The sequence below is a fragment of the Dermacentor andersoni genome, chromosome 10 (assembly GCF_023375885.2).
Source record: "Dermacentor andersoni chromosome 10, qqDerAnde1_hic_scaffold, whole genome shotgun sequence".
Lineage (NCBI taxonomy): Eukaryota > Metazoa > Arthropoda > Arachnida > Ixodida > Ixodidae > Dermacentor > Dermacentor andersoni.
This window is the reverse complement of record NC_092823.1, coordinates 111,085,765-111,103,895: the sequence shown is the minus strand read 5'-3', so window position 1 is coordinate 111,103,895 and position 18,131 is coordinate 111,085,765. Positions and strand designations below refer to the sequence as shown.

The 18,131-nt window shown below is 47.9% G+C and overlaps 1 protein-coding gene across 1 annotated transcript; it reads right to left on the bottom strand.

Annotated features, from left to right (window-relative positions):
• Positions 1-6,478: 6,478 nt before the first annotated feature.
• On the bottom strand, positions 6,479-16,321 carry LOC126544680 (uncharacterized). Its single transcript, XM_050192127.3, has 4 exons — positions 16,189-16,321; positions 11,992-12,306; positions 9,367-9,649; positions 6,479-7,442 (listed from the first exon to the last, which is right to left on the bottom strand). The coding sequence occupies exons 1-4, from the start codon at positions 16,219-16,221 to the stop codon at positions 6,919-6,921; spliced, it is 1,155 nt and encodes a 384-aa protein (XP_050048084.1). The 5' UTR covers positions 16,222-16,321; the 3' UTR covers positions 6,479-6,918.
• Positions 16,322-18,131: the final 1,810 nt, after the last annotated feature.

Sequence of the window (18,131 nt, the reverse complement as noted above, 5' to 3'; positions counted from 1 at the left end):
ATGGACATATGGGAACAGGTGTCGCAGCGGCGAGTGTTTGCAACACGGAGCTGATTGAACGGCAAGATACCTTTGCGGATGCTGAATAATTGGAAGGTTTGGAATAGGGAGATACCTTTGCGGACGCTGATAGGGCAGATATCCTAAATGTTGCAATGCAATCGGTGCAGAAGGACAGTGTAGGAATCTGACGAGCATGGAGAGCCACAAACAAGAACCGTTCGTCAGATTCTCATGCTGTCCCCATTCAACGATAAAGAACCAACAAGCCAAACTCGAAGGACTGCGTTGTAGCTGTTGGTTCTGTGGTTGTTTTTCGAGCCACGTTTTGAAATTGCTTTTTGAACCCGGTGCTATGACGTAGAACTGCTCGTAGATGCGCGTCAATGCTTTCTTTACTGATTAGAGCGCTTCCTACAGTGGGCAGTTCGACGGAATACCCTCTGGTCAGGTGAAATTACTGCTACCTTAGAAGGAGGTCACTGGCCATAGTCAGTGCGAAATGACGTTTCAAGATACGTACAAATTCCTTGTTCACAATTAAAAAAGCATCTGGGTTTTTATAATGTCACGATGTCATTATAAGGCACGCCCTAGTGGAAGACTCCGGACGAATTTTAAACCACCTGGGCCCTTGCGTTTCGCCCCTGTCGAAATGCAGCAGCCGAGGCAGCTACCTTAGACTCGAGGTCTCTGCCTTGGTCTCAGCAGGGCAACGTCACAACTAGTTGGCCTACCGCGGCTGGTTTTCGCAAATTGAGTGAGACCAAAATGGCGTTTCTAGATCCGCACGAGTCCCTTGGTGACAAGTCTGACTTGTGAACAAGGCCGTAACCGGATCACCAAAATTCATTTTGTTTTGGCTGTGACTAGTGACATGCTCCTTTTCTAAACAGTATTTCTAAACAGTGTATGTGTATTTCGAGCTCATGTATGTTAACTCTGTTACTTGCCTCTTTCGAATTTCTACCGGTTGTTTTGTAGTCAGTTCTTTCTACGATGGCTCAAACGGGCCAGTGGTTTCATTAGTTCCATGGACATTCAAAGGAGGGCAGCAAGAACTGTTGCAGTCTATCGACAGTAACGCAATATCAACAACTGAATCTATCACAAGAACTTGAAAAAATAATGATTCTTTCTTAGAGAAAACAAGGGAATTGGCTACATAGACTTGTGCATACACGTGTACAGACTAGGAAACAGACTTGGAAGTCTTCCTCTAGCCTTACTAATTAGGACCGCCAAATGATACAATTTTTACTCCCATAAGTCCTCAACTTCATAGCAAGCTAAAATGGTGTGCAATAATTGTTTCATTACAAGAATGCCATATTTTTGCTAGTGTTGTGTTATGTATCTGCTCAGTGGGATATCTTGTTGGTGCTGCTGTTGCATTGTCAACGGGGTGCAAGCCTTGGTGAAGCCTTAACATGTCTTTTTGCTTGCATGACCCCATCACAAATTTGTAAATTATCTTCTCTCTTGGTGCTGAAAAAGTTTCGCAGTTCCACCCGAAAGACGAAGCATCGATTGCTATATCAAATTAATAGATAGCTGTGCGAAGAAAGGATAGTAGATTTATCAGCCGTATGATCTTGTAAACATTCGCTTACTAATTAAGTTAACAGTGATAGAATGTGTAAGCGTGACTCAACGAGGACGTAGAAAGAAACAGACAGAGAAAGCTGTCTGTGTGTCTGCTTCTTTCTACATCCTTGTTCAGTCGCGCTTACACATTCTATGATGGATTCAAACCAGCAAGCTCGCCAACGTGTTTTAAATAATTAACAAGCACAGTGTCACGCACGCACAGGGAAACTTGAGCACATCTCGATCGGTGAGCGCGGATACTCGCTGTCAAAATGCTGGAGTGAGCAATCGCGGCAGCAGCAAGTGAATTGACCTTCGTGCATCTGTCGCTTCAACGTGCACGAAACGTCGAAAGCACAGCGCATACGAAGCTACCGGCACTACGCGCACTCTGCAAACATCGCAGATCGCTTTGAAGATGAGGCCCTCGAGCGCGCGCGCGCAGTTTGGCCGCGTCGCAGATAGCTTTCAAGACACGCGAGCGCCGACAACGCGTCCCTACGGCGTCCGCCAAAGGTAAAGCCCCTTAACTTCGTAAAGTACCGGCACGATTTGAAGAATGCCGCCTCCTCCTCGCGCGCTCTGGCCGAGGCCGACGCCCCGTCGCTATTGGCCTAATAGCATCACGTGGGCCCTTGCGCCGTGCATCAGCACCATTTTTGCTCGAGCAGCGTCTACGGAGTAGCGAGGAGCGCATGTTGGTGCCGTTGCTACGCTCGAGCAGTGTGGGCGGCGCCACAGTCGAGGAGGCAGCGTGAAAGAGAGGAGAAACGAGGAAAAGTGAAGGCGGAGGAGGAGAGTGTCACTACTTTACGAAGTTTAAGGGGCTTTAGCCAAAGCCGCCTGCTACGGCGTCCGCCATTCGCGTGCCCAACGCCGTAGTAAATGCCGCAGATGTCTCCACTCTGTACCCAGTGGTGGACGAGGAGGACATCCACGCACCCTAGCAGCCGCCGAAGAAGAATGCCTCTCACTATCGTCTGGCTCCCGTGTCGTGCGCGCATAGGAGAGGGCAAGCTTTCGGCCCCCGTTCCTCGCTCACGCACGAGCGATTGCACCGCGTTCGCCGGCTCACCCTCACACGCTTTCACTCGCACATACAGCATACGGCGTGCGGTGGCGGTTTTATCGCCGTTGGACTTTATACAGAACCTCACGGCGACGCCGACGACAAAAATGCGCCTGGAGGGTCCATATAATTGCTATCGCAATAAAATGAAGAGGCCTGTCTAAATAAAAATAATTCATATGTTAACCGCAATATATAAATGGTAAGTTAGGTTAAAATACAATATGCCAAACATGTTCTTTGCACTAAAGTTTGCTCTTGTACCATTTGTACCTTTCGATATCGAGGTCGCGGCTTCAATACAGGTCACGGTGGTCGCATTTCGATGGGAAAGTTACAAAAATCACTTGTGTCTTAGATGTAGAGGCACATTGGAAAATTCCAGGTAGTCAAAATTGACGTCCATTCCTCGACTACGGCATGCCTCATTGTGGTTTCGACAGAAGAAGCACGACTTCCCTATGGAACAGTGAAACTCCAAAACGTTTTTGTATGTGCGCGTGTTTACCGCTGGATATAAGGACATCCGAGGCCTGACACCAGGCTGATTTGTCTGTATTCAGCAGCGCACCAAAATACTGAAGAAAGAAAAAAAAATAGTGATGATTTAATGGCAAATGGGAGTACTGCGTCAACGTGCAATTGTAGCGTGTCGTGCCCATTTTCAGGTCGCGAGTCCATCATTTAGAGCGCATTCAGAGCATTACAAGGCGATGTTGAGAGGCTCACTTGACACGCGAGAAGAAGAGCAGGAAGAAGTTAGCTGGCGTAGCCTCGGGACGCCATCTTGACTTCACCATCAACCTCGTCACTTAAATAAAGCCGGTTCAACATTAACCATAACATTTTTGTGGTGGAGGTGATATATTGGTATGGGTCCTATCGTCGCCAAGTTATTCTTGCAGCCGTTTCATTTGCCACTTCTCCATTCTGTTTTACTTTCAAAAGCTGATTCCCGAGGATTTCGTCGCTTCGTTGGCTTTTGGCTTTATATGATATAAAATACCAAATATGATGACGATACCAATGTATGTATGTATGTATGTATGTATGTATGTATGTATGTATGTATGTATGTAGGTATGTATGTATGTATGTATGTATGTATGTATATATATATATATATATATATAATACGCTGTCAATATTCAGCGGTTGTTAAACAGGAACGCCTCACTGACTGCTTATGTGCTTATGACTGTTTCCAAACATGTCAGTGGTTATTGTTGCTATAACCGCTCGATTTTAGAAGGTCTGTCCACCGACTGAGACTGTCGGGAAATAAACCGAAGTTAACCACAAAGTATGGCTCCTCTTCCTTATATGTATGTAAAAGTAAAAACAGCAGAATTATGTACTGACCGGCACAGTACCCAGAGCAGCCACGCTACCGTCATTCGAAGTAACGATGGCTACAGCTACAGTGGCTCTTTCAGTAACTAGTGATGAAGTTAGAAGGGCCTTCCAATACATGACTCGGGGAAAAGCAGCAGGCGAAGATGGAATAACAGTCGAGAGATGGAGGAAATACCATGCTTGAAAAGGTTGCGACCTCAAGCATGGTATGCAATGCCTCACGACTTCAACCATACAAGAAAACTGGAAGAATGCGAAGAATATACTAATCGGTAAAAAGGGAGACGTTAAAGAATTGCACAATTGTATGTCCATTAGCTTGCTTTCAGTAATATATAAAATATTTGCCAGGATAATTTGCAACAGAGTCGGGACAACACTTGATTCCAACCAAGCAAGATAACAGGCTGGCTTCAGCAAAGGATGTTCTACAATGGATCACATCTATGTCATCGATCGAGAAATCTACAAAGTACACTGAACCTTTCTATATTGCTTTCATAGATTATGAAAATGCTTTTCATTCAGTAGAGATACCATAAGTCATAGGGCATTGCGCAATCAAGGGGTACAGGAGACATACGTGAATATATCGGGAACAATCTACAGATTCCACACCTGCCTTGGTTCTCCACAAGAAAAGGATAAAGTTATACTATCAATAAAGGGGTGAGGGATAAAGGCACAATCTTTCCATAGCTACTCACAGCACGCTTACAAGGAGTATTCAAGCTATTAGACTGGGAAGGCGAGTGAGGACCAAAGTCGAATACCTCAGAAACCTTCGGTTTGCAGATGATAATTGTACTGTTCAGCAGTACTGGGGACGAATTAAAACAAATGATTGAGGACCTTAACCGAAAAAGTGTAACGTTGGGGTTGAAGATTACTATGAAGAAGACAAAGATAATGTTCAATAGTCTGGCAAGTGAACAAGAATTCAGGACGGCCAGTCAGCCTCTAGAGCCTGTACAGGAGTACGTTTATCTAGATAAATTACTCACAGGTGACCCTGATCATGAGAAGTACATTTAAAGAAGATCAAAAATAGGTTGTGGTGCATACGGCAGGCATAGGTCAAATTCTGACTGTGTTCTTTCCACTCTCTTTGAAAAGAAGAGTGTTCAGTCATTGCATTCTACAGGGGCTAACATATGGGGCAGTAACGTGGAAGGTCCGCGCAAAGAGCGATGAAACCAAAATGTTAAGCGTAATGTTGAGAGACAGGAAGAGAGCGGTGTGGATCAGAGAGCTCACAGGAATAACTGGTATTCTAGCAGGCATTAGGGGAAAAATAGTAATCTGAATATGACACTCCCTAACGCAATATTTGCGCGCAGTTCTGTACGTGTTTGCATTTCGCCATATATTGGCTGGCGAGAAAAATCTGTCGCATGCTGCACATTCCAAACGGAGCAAAGTGTGGCGCCATTGCCTCGCTAATCGGCAGATTGCGAGAGGCGGCGTGTAGGTGACGCGTAAGCGCGATTGAAAGGAGCCGCCGCAAGCAGACCTCCGCTCATTCAGCGCTTTGTTTCTACATATGCTATAAGTGACGTCATCGGTGAACAGATGACGCGCGCTACTGTGGCGCCATGTCGCAGCCATCGTCGCCACAGAGCCCGTCTTGTGCGGCACTACGCTTTTCTTCTCACGCTTCCGGCATGCCCACCTCTACCGCTTTCCGCTTCATGATGCGGCTCCACCTGCCTCTTCCGCTTTCCCCCTCACGCTCTCTTCGCTATCGCCATTTTTCACCGCTGCGTTCCGCGTTCCCTCTTTCATCCTTCGCTGTGCTCGTTCACTAGGTCATGCCGAAGACGCTGACGCTGATGGTCACCGCAGGAACGTGTGCCGGAGCTGCGCTCTAAAAGTGGCAGTTCGAATAAGCTTGCAAATATAAAGCTTCCTTCTAAGAGATAAATCCGGTGGTGGCGACGAAAGATATGGTGTTCAGGAAATCAGCCGGCCGATTCTCTTATCACTCTACGATGATTTAGTAACTCTGTTCCGTCTTCAGGGAACTCGCCCTCAGTTCATACACATCTCAAAAGCTTCATCACCCTTTTTTAGCCTGCCTCTGTGGATTGCTTGAGAAGCACACAGGCGAAAGAAGCACATAGGCGGTGTTTCGCACAGAGGCGAAAGATAAATTCGAAGATTGATGCGAAAAAATGTCGCTGAATGCTGAAAATTTAAGGGTGAAGAAAAAGAAGTTCTGATAATGACCAGAAAGATCCTCTATAAGCGAGATGGCGTGGTGAAAGTGAAATAGGAGTGGCGAGATATGGATTATCTTTCCATTACCTTTCTTGCATGGAATGTCAAAGCACTGTATAAGCCTCTGCTAGCACTTTGTCACATCTGAAGTCCACGTCCTAATTACAGCAAGCGTTCCCAAGCAAAATTTTCTGCAATGGACAGCTAATTTTGACGAAAATGTTTTTAAGGGAGTGACAGCAATACATGTGCGAGAAGCAAACTTTATTCGCTTGAAGCGGCTCAATCGCTCAGTGTTCAAAATCGCTGTCCCAGCGACTCTTGCACGAAGCATTTTACCAGTGGGTAAATGTATCCAGCAGAAGTTACGTTCGCCTAAGCCACTGCGTGGCGCTGTTAAGTTAATTGTCGAGTGGTCAAGCAGTGACACTATGACAAATCTTTCTTCATCACTCGACAGCTTATCTGTGCAGTTACTGCCACTTACGCGAAGCCACCGATAAATCTGCCCACGGTGTGTCTTGCGTCGCGCAAGGAACCCGAGGTGTTTCATTCGCCAGGAGCAGACCACGGACAGTCAGTCAACAGGCTGACCTACTTCAGGTGTAAACCGATAGCTGTCCGTATGCCAAGGCGTGGTGGCCTTGGATTCCAAGGAAGCGTACGGGTAGCTGGTAATTCGGTCAGTCCAGGGGCAACTGTTCGTACTCCAGGTCCACCGCGTTCCTTCCGCGAGCTCGGCCGGAATCCGTGACGTCATCGCCTTGGCTGCCGTGGTCGTGGCCCGTCGTTTGCTCCCCCTGAGCGTCGGTGTTTTCGTTGGCTGCAGGTGCAGCGCGCATGGACCCCTCTTGGCGGCGCGGGCGTGGGTAGCGGAAGATGCTGCGTTGATGCTGCAGTAGTAACTGCTGCTGCCGCTGTTGATGTTGCTGCTGCTGCTGTTGCTGTTGCTGTCGATTTTGCTGTCGCTGTAAGCGATGCTGCTGTCGCTGTAGTGGTCGCCCTACCTGCTGCTGTTCTTGCTGGATGGGTAGTTCCTGCGGTTGACACTCCTGCTGCAGGCGCTGGCGGTGGGCGTCTAGAAACTGGAAGCGATGTGCACGCATCGGTGGGTTGGCACCCATGGCCTCCGCGGCTCCTCCGAGGGACAGGAAGGAGGACAAAGCGCTGCATTCTTCGACGAAGCTCTCGACGGGCGAGGAAGCGCCTGTGCGACAGCGTAAAGGATGAGAAGCATTTATCAATAGGTTGCACGCCTACAAATTAGTGGCTCGACGACAAAAGTCAAGAAGAGTTGAGAAGCATGTTGTCCTAAGACGTGTCTACGGCCTTACAGCAAGGCGTCTTAAACAAATGTAATGCATTTTGATATGCTTAGTAACGCACTCTGGGACAAAAGGTGACTGCTGGGTAATCCTTTAGCGGGTGTGGTTGCTTGCCGATTTAGTCAACAATGTTTATGCTTGTTCAAACGTTTACACTATGTTTAAACGTTTCTCAGCTAGGTCTTCCGCAAGCTTCCGGTATCATAATGGAGCGGAAACTACGTCACCGTTTGACATAACGGCCTCCAGGCTGAGCAGTCTAAGCCAAACGAGTAGCCATTCACGACTCGATTGTCGACTCCGTGTAGTAACTACCAACAAGAGAGGCCTTACCCTTATGCCAGAAATGCAATATTTTTATTATATCTAACCCTTTCACCAAAAGTGAATGGTGCTGTAGATTTCTACTACCTTTCGCCTAACCTCGGCAGCAAACTTAAGTCGTTATTTCGGTGGTCTTCAGGTTGGTTCTCATTGCCGACAGATGGAGGCCCGTCATATGGTAGCATGCAGGCGGCCAGGTTGGCCCGGCTGCCGACAGAATGAGCCACCATACGCTTCGCGTTAGCTCGCTCCTTCATGCGATTCAGGCGCTCATTGATGTACACGAACGCGTGAAAAGGCTTAGTTTTAATAGATGCAATGGTTCCAAATAAATGAATTCATAAATGCACCTTCATTGTTCGACGCGCCTTCTGCAAAGTGGATAGTTTGTGTAGTACGCTGTTAGAGGCGCTTTTGGTGTCCTTGCGTTTTTGTTGATCTTGAACCGCAGCATATGTTACGAATATGCGCCAACAACTGCAGTCAAAGCTTCTGAACAATTACTATTTTTTCAAATACACATACAGGAGCCGGATCAACAATTCGGACTATTTCGGCTTTCTTTTCTTTCCCGGAACCTTGCGAACTGAGGCTATGTGCGTGCTCAGTGATGTTTCTAAACGCGTGAATGCGTGAGAATTCTGCTACACGTCTTTCTCGACTCCCAAACGAACCATTCGCGATGGCTATGGTGACGTGAGGGTATGAAGACTCTCACTTTACATTTTTGATTTATAAGCCACAGGGTGGCATATGTTTTAACGATGTGTCACGGTGAGCAACTATGGATCCATCGTGATAAAACATTTGATCAACGGCAAAGAGCTGTACGGGCCGAATTTGGTAGTACCGGCAAACGAAAACCTCATGCGTAGAGCCTAGGGAACGTGCAAGGAACACAATGCAGGCTAAATTTCCGGGAGTTCTCACACTCCCCAATGGAGTACGCGTATTGCGACGAGAGTTGCAATGTGAGATTGTCGTCATGACATCGTAAGGGTATTCTACTGGAGCAAGACGCAAGAAGAGCGGACGCAGGAGAACACAGACAGCAGCGCCTCCTTATGCGTGCCACCTTGGTTGCGCTGTTAGAATTCCCTACGAAATAGCACGTTCTCTCACAACTGTGCGTTGTAGAGTGACTCGGTACACATTTAGACTGTGGAAACAAACAGAAAAATAATAGGAGCGAGGAAAGGCACAAAACCGGATACCGTCGTGCGTCCTCCCTTCGTGCAGCTGTCCGGCGCCATCTCTCGTCACTGAGATTTTTTTATGGTTGTTTCCACCATGTAAATGGTACGCAAACTCCCATTGTACAGCGAGTCATTACAGCATGGCCTCTGAAATCTCACCCACGCGCTGCCGGATCTACACTGGAGAGCAGTCACGTGTTTCACCCGATGTGGCGCCGCTACTGTCCTTCCAGAGTTTCGAGAGGAAAGAACGAGTTTCCGAGAAACAGGGGGAGGACGGACTCACGGTAGGAGATGTAGTGCTGCAGGTCTTCCTCAAAGTCTTCAAAGTCCACGACGTCACTCTCGTTCACGTTCCAGGGCATGAGGAACGGAAGGAAGGACGAGGCGTGGCGCGCCCCGTCCGCGTTACCCATGTCGTCCACGTAGAGTGGATACGGTGCCGTCGCCGGATGTGCACCGTGCTGGAAGTGGCCGGCTGCTTGCAGGGGCTGCCGTATCTGCGGCCGCGGAGGCGACATACCCGGCGGCCTCCTCCGCTTCTCCATTGCGGTCCAGAGGAACTCCATCTGGAAGGCCGTGTGCGGAGTGGCATCAAAGCATTTGGATGTGCCAATGATTGCGTGCGCAATGCAGCCAGGTCTATTAAGGAAAGTGTGATAGAGGTGAGCGTCTCTACAACAAAATATACCGTAGGAAAAATTCTGTACCTGTTCTATCGTGAGCTGCGCGGTTTGCCCTCTTTACAACGAAGTCACTTATACAACGAATGGTTTCGGACCGCGAGCACTTTATATAAAGGCGGTCGACTTTATAAGGCTACTTGGTAGCTCAAGGGTAAGAAAACAAGTTAACAGCGCCAGCGAAGGGAATGGACAAGAAATGACAAAGCCAGTGCTGTCATCCAACTGCTGAGTTTTTTTTTTCAGGGTGACGTTATATATAGCCACAAATGAAGCAGCAAAAAACTCAAACACAAGGATTTTATCTCTTAGCCTATTGAGCAAGAAACTTGTTAACCGCGACATTCATGTCAATTGCCACGCGCGTTATAAAACATTTGCCACATCGCTGTAATATTTGCCATATCATGGACGAAAATGTCTAATTTTTGTTGTTTTGTTTGCTTGGCTTTGTAGCAGTAAATGCGATTATAGAATTTTATGTTTCTTACCTTCTTTTGTGACATTCTATATATATAGATGTGAGAAACTAATATAGTTAGAAGTCACCGCTATTTTGCTGCCGTTCGCTCTTTCATAATTTTTTGCTCAGAGTAAGAAGAAACATTGAATCCTTTTAAACGGACAAGGTATTCTTTCAAAACTCCATTTTGTAGCACTAATAATGTGCCCCGGTGATTATAAAATAAAATGAAGGTCAAACTCTCATTTTTCTTTAATTTCGTGAGTATGTCCATGTGATTTGTGGATTCCAAAGTATTCTCTCGCATTGTGGCTTTTGTGGTACAATAAATTCTGTCGAAACTTGCTAACTCCAGTATTTGGCCCTTTCAGAAAACACAATGTCTTTCTTTTTACTTCGAGCATTTTTTTCTTCGAAGCCCACATAAGTTACTCGGATCTGGTGGCTGCAGAATATGCTCAGAAGGACATTATTTACCAGAAAAACTTACGTTAAGTAGCTTCCTAGTTACAAACTTTAGGGTACATGTTTATATTGTAAGGTTGAAAGAAGTCGTGATATATGTCTGGTTCCGTGTTTCTATATTTAAAAAGGGTCATGTAAACTGTAATAACTGGCTTCGAACTATTTGTTGAATTTACGTGGTTTATTCAGTGAATCCATTGTGTTGGTTTTTTTCGCACATGATGTCCTCGTGTTGACATAAGTAACCTGTGGCGATGTGATTCGAGTAGCTGTCGTGGGCCATTTAAAAAAAAGTGATCTAAATGAAGAAAAACACTATTTCAGTCCATCTTTTAACAATGCCTGAGCAGATGCCGTAAATATCTATGACGTGACGGCGAAATGTTACCAGAAAATTGAGTGCCACCACCACCTCTTCGTTTTTTTGCGACTTTTCTGGCTAACCATCCCTTTTCTCAGGGTAACAGTGACTTTTGGTATTCTAGAATGGTAGTTAACTTACCGATACACCTCAAATATGGTTTCTCTTTAGAGTCCCTTCAATTTGCTACTACGATGTAACCAGGTAAATAAACGGCTCTTCACACTAAACCACTGCCGTTCGGTAATTATCAAAATGTGCCTCTAAAGTGGCCCAACGTCGCTTTGATTTATATGCATAGCAATTTACGGGTGGCAGAAGGTTTTCAGTGGGATGTGTATTTCAGCGAACTTTCGCGACCGCAGCGGAGGCCGTAATAGGAAGAAGGCGAGGCATGTCGAAACTACCAAGATGAGACCAACGGACGTGATTGCGATTGGCTGAAGCTATCCCCGACGTCACCGCTAGAAACAGAGAGAAGTGGAAAGGGTTTGCGCCATCGTTGAGAGAGGGTGACGGAGGAGGAAGGGATAGTCGCGAAGGCGGAGGGGCCGCGTTGCCGCTATTGCCGCGTGACCTTCAAGCGACGCCTTTAATCGTTCCAGAGCTTAACAAGCGTATTTTACAAGATTGGACGCTGGAAGTTTGTTGTTATTACGGTAACGTGAAATAAATCATCATTATGTGTGACGTGCACGGGAAGTTAAAGGCGTGTGGGTGAACTACGGCTCCAGCTAAAGTTTCTTTGGGGAAGCGCTCAAAAGTGTTACATGCCGGTCCAGCATTGAAGTGCGAGGTGGAGTTATAGACACCTGAAACCCCCACTGCTACTGCTCCAAAGAAACACTTTCGCTGGAAACTGGGATGGGATTCTGCAATCTCGCACAGGTTGGCTGCATTTCTTTTTTGCTTGCGCGTGAGTGCGAACAAGAGGCGCACCTTCTTACGCTCCCTGTTCAGCGCCAGTTGCAGCTGCGCGTTCTCGTCTTGAAGGGTGAGAATCTCGTTCTTGAGGTTGCGACGCCGGACCTGCAAGTCGGCCACCTGCTGCACCAGGTCTCGCAGTCGGGCCAGGTGTGACACGAACTGGGCGAGGCGCTGGTGGCCGTTGCCGGCGAAGCCGCGGAGAGCCTGCTGACGGCAGGAAGAAGGCTTGGCCCCGACGAGGGCGTCTCCCGTAGGCCGTCGGTTATTCCGTTGGCCCCCAGACCCCGCGGAGTCTCCGTTACCGGATTCACCTTCCCGCGTTGAATTCTGGGAAGGTTACAGAGCACGTGTAAAAAAAAATTATATCAGTAAAAAATTCAACAAGGACGTTTGTGAAATACCGGGCTAGTTATTTAAGAACCGTTGGAATTCCGCTGAGCGGCATTTTACATGAAGCACGTGGTGTGCACGCCAGATGACACCAGGCCACTCTGATTTGCATACCAGAACACACCAAGCCACTCTGGAATCCACACCACGTAACGCCAGACCATGCTGGTGTTCACAGTAGAAAACACCAGAACACACCAAACCAGTCTGGTGTATTTTTCAACTGGGACCTAAAGAACGAAGCAAGGGCAAGCGCACCCAAGATCAGGGAGCAGAGTGGCGCGGTGCGCAGTGAAACCACCACGCGACCACATCACGTGGCAGAGGCGACCACGGATAAGTGGCTCCGGCATCGACCCAGTTTACTATTACGCTACTTCCGTGATCGGCCCAATTTGCTCGGCAACAAACCGACGGAGCAGATTCGCTGTGTTCCGTAGATGACCGAACATTCATTAGAATAACCCGCAACGTGCAGATGACACTTTTTTCTCTGGAAGCGGGAGCGTTGAAACTTTAAGGCTTGAATCTTCCTCTTGTCGACCTGGGCATGGTAACCGGCAAGTATTAGTGCGCGTGAGTAGCGACTTCCTATCTATACGTGATTGTGGCGCGAAATACATTTCGTGAAAAGGGGACAGAAAGAAAATGTCGCAGTTTCGCGCGAAAGGCGAAGCATCGATTGCGATAGCAGATTAGTAGACAGCTATACGAATTACGGTAGTTTTCTCGGCCGTATAACCTTGGAAACAATCTCTTACTAAGTGAATTAACTAGCATGGTGTCAGCGCGCACAAGCAAGCATGAACAGTTCACACTCGATGAGTGTGGGCGCTCTCTGTCAAAACGCTAGTTTGAGCAAGCGCGGCAGCGGCAGCGAGCGAAGTGACCTTCGTGCGGTCTGTCGCATCAACGCAAGAGCGGCGAGAACGAAGCGCGCACAAAGGTATCAGACGACTGCAGATCTCTCTCAAGGTAGAGTCACTGGAAAAAAATTTCAGAGTACCGCAAAGGTCGGGATTTGACTGGCAACACTGAGCGGCCACCGCCATATACCTTCCAAGCCGACTGCATCGCGGGAAGGCCGCCGTGTTGGAAGAGCTTGATATTCGGTGACACATCGGGTTGAGTGTTTACTGAAGTACAAATACTTTGTGCCCGGAGATAATGGTTGCTAAGAACGAAAATAAAATGCTATGTTGTGCGAAGTAATGCAGCCGGTGGTTGTTTTGCACGCCGATCGTGTTTAGTGCTGGACTGTGCTACGATTGTGGGCAGCGGCTTACCGCCGCTATCGGGAGCTTATGCACGCGGTTTTTTTTTTCCTTGCGCGGAGCGAGCTACGAAGGAAACATTTAGTCACTTCGAGCCGGAATGAGGGAAGCTTGTGCTTTTGGGCATGAACATCGTGGACCGCCATCGGCTTCTATTGAATGTTTCCAAGCAGGACGAAACCAACACCTGACAGTGTCACAGGCACGTACGTTCTTTGTATAATTTCACAAGCTAAATCGGATACATCTAATTTAGTTTGTAAACGGATACCGCGCGTCCTCGATTCTGCAGGGCGACTTTGTCCGCCGTATACGCACGACACACTGCGACTGCCGCGTGCGCACCGGAGTTTGGCCATGATCGTAAGACGATCTGTGCACAGCAGGCGTAAAAACCAACTTCGATGACCATTTTGAGCACTAAATCTTGTGGAAGGCCAATATGAGCCATTTACGTGATTACAGCAACGTATATGTACTTCTGTACACTGATAATGAGCGAGAGTTTGCTACATTGCGATTTATGAAGGCGGCTGTCTAGTGCGTTCACGAGCGGCTACTCTTCTCAACTTATTTATGACTGTTTTCTTAGAATGCCAAGATTTGCTGCCTGTGTAAAAAAAAAAGCAGGAACGCCCGCTGGTGACGCAGCACTTTTTTTTCTAAGTTACATAGGCGATGTATGAAATTATTGTGCTTTTAGAGCGGCTTATGTAACATGCATAGTGACAGAGTGAAACTAAAGCTACTGGGTGTTCTGTTGTTTTTGTATTTCTTGTTATGCATCAAGCACAACATTATTTGGGTATGCACCGTAGCATTTCAACATAAAACATATGTATGCTGACTTCAGTTCATTGCATGTGCGCGGCTTACAAGCTCAAAATTTGAAGCATGTGTTGTGAATATCACCTGACCATTGGTTTCAAGCTCGAAATGCGTATGTATAAATGAGCAAAGAATAAGTGAGGAAATATCATGGGCCTCGTATTGACCATGTTTTGACTGCGATCGTCACGATCTGCGAAAAACAAGTACCATATGGGTCGAGCGACTCGAGGCGAGAGCGCGCTCACGTGCGCGGAGAAATCATGCGAGTACCTGGTGCACGTGAGGACGCGGAATTCTCGCGCGACTAGTGTGCCTTCGCGTGCCACGAGCACGGAATAACCACGTGTGTTGAGCAACAAACGCGTACACTTGTACCCGCGTCAAGCGTGCAAGACGCGAACGATCCCTGCAATGAACTCCTATTTTCGTAGCATCGCCAACACCGCGTGCACTTCGCCTAAATATCTTCTAAACAGTGCCGAAAAGCACAAGCAAGGTGTACTTTTATCTCGCACACGCGAGTGTTTTCTGTAGGCTTGAAGTTCTCCCGGCCGATTCTGTGTAACCACGCAGAATGACGCTCTCGGTCATTTTTCTCGGTCGGAATCGAGAAAAAAGTCTTTCCAGACTCAGTTCGGTTGCTGCATCCGAAGGCGCAGCAGCCAGGCATGATTTCCTTGCAGTCAAATGCGAGCGCGACAATCGGAACACACGCACACACACACACAAAAAAAATACGTTGGGAACCTGCGCTGCCTGCGCTCTAACTCAGCCGGCCCGCCCGGCGCTTGGAAGGTATATGGCACCCCAGAGGTCACATGGTACGGTTGGGCCAATCAACGTGTCGGCGTCGCGGGGAAAACGAATGCGGTACTCTGACATTTTTTCCAGTGACTCTATCTCAAGGCAGGCGCGCACGACCCCGCGCGGCCATGTACTGGAGTCGAAGCCGACCTCCCCGCCCCCCTCACTACCGCGCTGCCTCCACGCTTTCTTCCACGTATGGCGCGCGAGATTGAGCCGCGATCGCTAGTTCCCCTTGCGTCTGGTCGCGAAATGCGCAGTTGCCAACGGAGCACAACGTCGCCCGCCCCCGCTCCCTCTCATACCCCACGGCCTTTCGCGCGACGGAAGACAGCGCGTTTGCTCTACGCTTTCCTCCTTCGCGCGCGCCAGACTGAGCCGTGATCGCCGGCTTCCCTCGCCTGCTTCCACTTGCACATAGAGCACACGATGGGCGGCGATGGTGTTATCAGCCTTGGACTTTATGCGGAACATCACGGCAACGCCGGCGGAGACGGCAAAAATGCACCTTGAGTGTTCATATAATTGCTATTGCGATAGAAGAACAGAATAGAAGAATAGAAGAATAGAAGAAGCGCAAACGCACGGTGCGTTTGTTTCCTGGAGTCAGCTATATTAAAAATATGCCCAGATATAGCAGTTGCGCTGACGTTCGAGACATTCTCCGAGGATGCAACGCGCTTGGCGCGGATGTCGGCCGCCGTTTACTCTTGCCTATGCTGCGCCACAGTGCCGTCTTTGTATAATATGTTAGAATAACGCTTGGCTTCAGCACAGAGAGAGCGAGCATTTCTCCAAACCAGTGTCAGTCGTGATCGACGACAATCTCGCCGCCATATTTAGCGCAGAAAAGCGGAGGAATCCAAGCCTCCATCCGACGGCTCGAGTCGAAAGCTGCTGTCCAGCTTACCTTTGAAGATCTCGTCTTCTTGCGGCGCTCCATGGCCGGCTAGGGGATCAAACCGCCAAAAACATGACAACCGCGACACACGCGGGAGACGCGGACCGCGTTCTCATCTCGCGCCCATCACGTCATTTTTCTCTTCTTTCGACTTCCTCCCAGCGGCATGTGGTCCACTGCGCGTGCAGGATCATTTCGGCAGCTTGAGGACGGGCTTCGCCCTTTGCGGGCGCCTATACTGCATGGTGGACAGTGCCTCGTGTTACGTTTGTCGTTGCGAAGACGCTATAGTACAAAGGCTCCTCTTACGAAGATGAAAGAAGGACTTCGCAGCCGGCACTGTAAGTCGACTGGACGACAGAGTCGTCACGGAAGAAAAGAAAAATTGGAACCGCGGACTCGGCTGGCCGCCACTCCGGAGTGTTTATACACTTCTTTCGGGCAAGACTGGGCTCGGCGACAGCCATGTACTGCGCGGTGATTGCTGTTGTGTTTGTGTGTTTGTGCATCGCTTTTTATCTCTTTCTTTTCCCTAATTATCTTTCCATCTTTCTTTTCTTCCGCCTTCCCCCATCCGCCGTGTAGTATAGCAAACCAGTTGCAACCTGCATAACAACCCAGCCTTCCTGAATGCAAGTGGTATTCTTGGCAATCTAAGGCCACTTTTTTTTCGCGAAACCAAAAATATGGGCCAATCCCGAATATAGTGCCCTCTAAGAATGACTGTGTCATTGATTATCTGCCACTGTTTTTGTTCCAGTTTTCAATTAACCTTTTTCACGCCAACTTGGGTGAATGGGTTTGTCCTTCTGGTCACGTGCCGCTGGTCATAATAATTATCGCCAATCACACACTCATGATGAAATAAGTTGCTCATAAATTGGGCAAATTGAATAAAGCCTACATGGAACTACAAACATCCGTTCAGTGCAAAAATTAATTCATTTTCATCTCAGAAATAATATGAAACCTCGATAGTCATCGTGGCTGAGTCCTGCCGAGCTTTCTCATTCCTTCTCTCTCCATTCCTTCACAGAAAGAGGAAGGTATCACCCATCCATATAAGTCTGCTGAATCCATGCATCGTCTATGTTATCTCCCGTTTTCATGCTAGGCAGATGACCACGGCGCACTTCCATTTATATTGGTGACTGTGCCCTGGCTTAGCAACAGAGGCACAACGAAGGTCCATACAGCACCGATTGACCATTCAGTTAGATAGAAAGAGATATATAGTATTATGCTCAAATGATGGCTCCATGTTTACCTGAGAGGGCGGAAGAGGTACATAACCACGCAGCTTATGGTTGGATAATATTCCAGTTTCATTGAGCAACTGTATCAGCACATAGACAGACACTTAATGATGCTAACTTTGGTATGAGGATGATTATTTTTATTATTATTACTTTTCTCGTTTTTCGGCTCATACCCACAAAGGGGGATATATGGCCATAATCTGGGTGGCAGGAGGTAGCTTAAGAGAATCCTTGTTTGAAGAGGAGAAACACCATTTAAGAAGAAAAAGAAGAGAAGAGAATTCCGGAAAAGCTAGAATAGCGTGCGAGTGAGCAGTCAGACTAGGAAAATTAACGGTTCTGGTGGTGGTGTGACTGATGACGTTGAATATCGCCAATATGGTTATGGCACTAGCTTTACAGAGATGGTAAGACAGTACAGATGGTGATACCTATTCCCCATCGGTTTCTTGGACCGGACCGGCCTTATCTGCCGGTAGCTCTGAGGCACGGCGCTGCTGTCAGTTGCTGAAGACGGTGGCTGGGCTTCACATTCGTTTAATAACTTTTCATTAGGTCACCCTACTCTTGGCCAATCCCGCGTAGTGGGAATGAGCCACTCGTAGAGGCAAACAAACACGCCCACGGCGCACGAGTAACGGAGTGTGATTCGTCTTCTATGGAGCAAGGGACGAACGCCCCTCGAAATCCACA

What these genes read in the sequence shown, in the direction of transcription:
- LOC126544680 (XM_050192127.3), bottom strand. Translation starts at nt 16,221, where the DNA reads ATGGAGCGCCGCAAGAAGACGAGATCTTCAAAG. An exon ending in TGAACAGGGAGCGTAAGAAG is followed by an intron (nt 9,650 to 11,991) that starts GTGCGCCTCTTG and finishes ACGGCCTTCCAG; the next exon opens with ATGGAGTTCCTCTGGACCGC. An exon ending in GCAGCACTACATCTCCTACC is followed by an intron (nt 7,443 to 9,366) that starts GTGAGTCCGTCC and finishes GCTGTCGCACAG; the next exon opens with GCGCTTCCTCGCCCGTCGAG.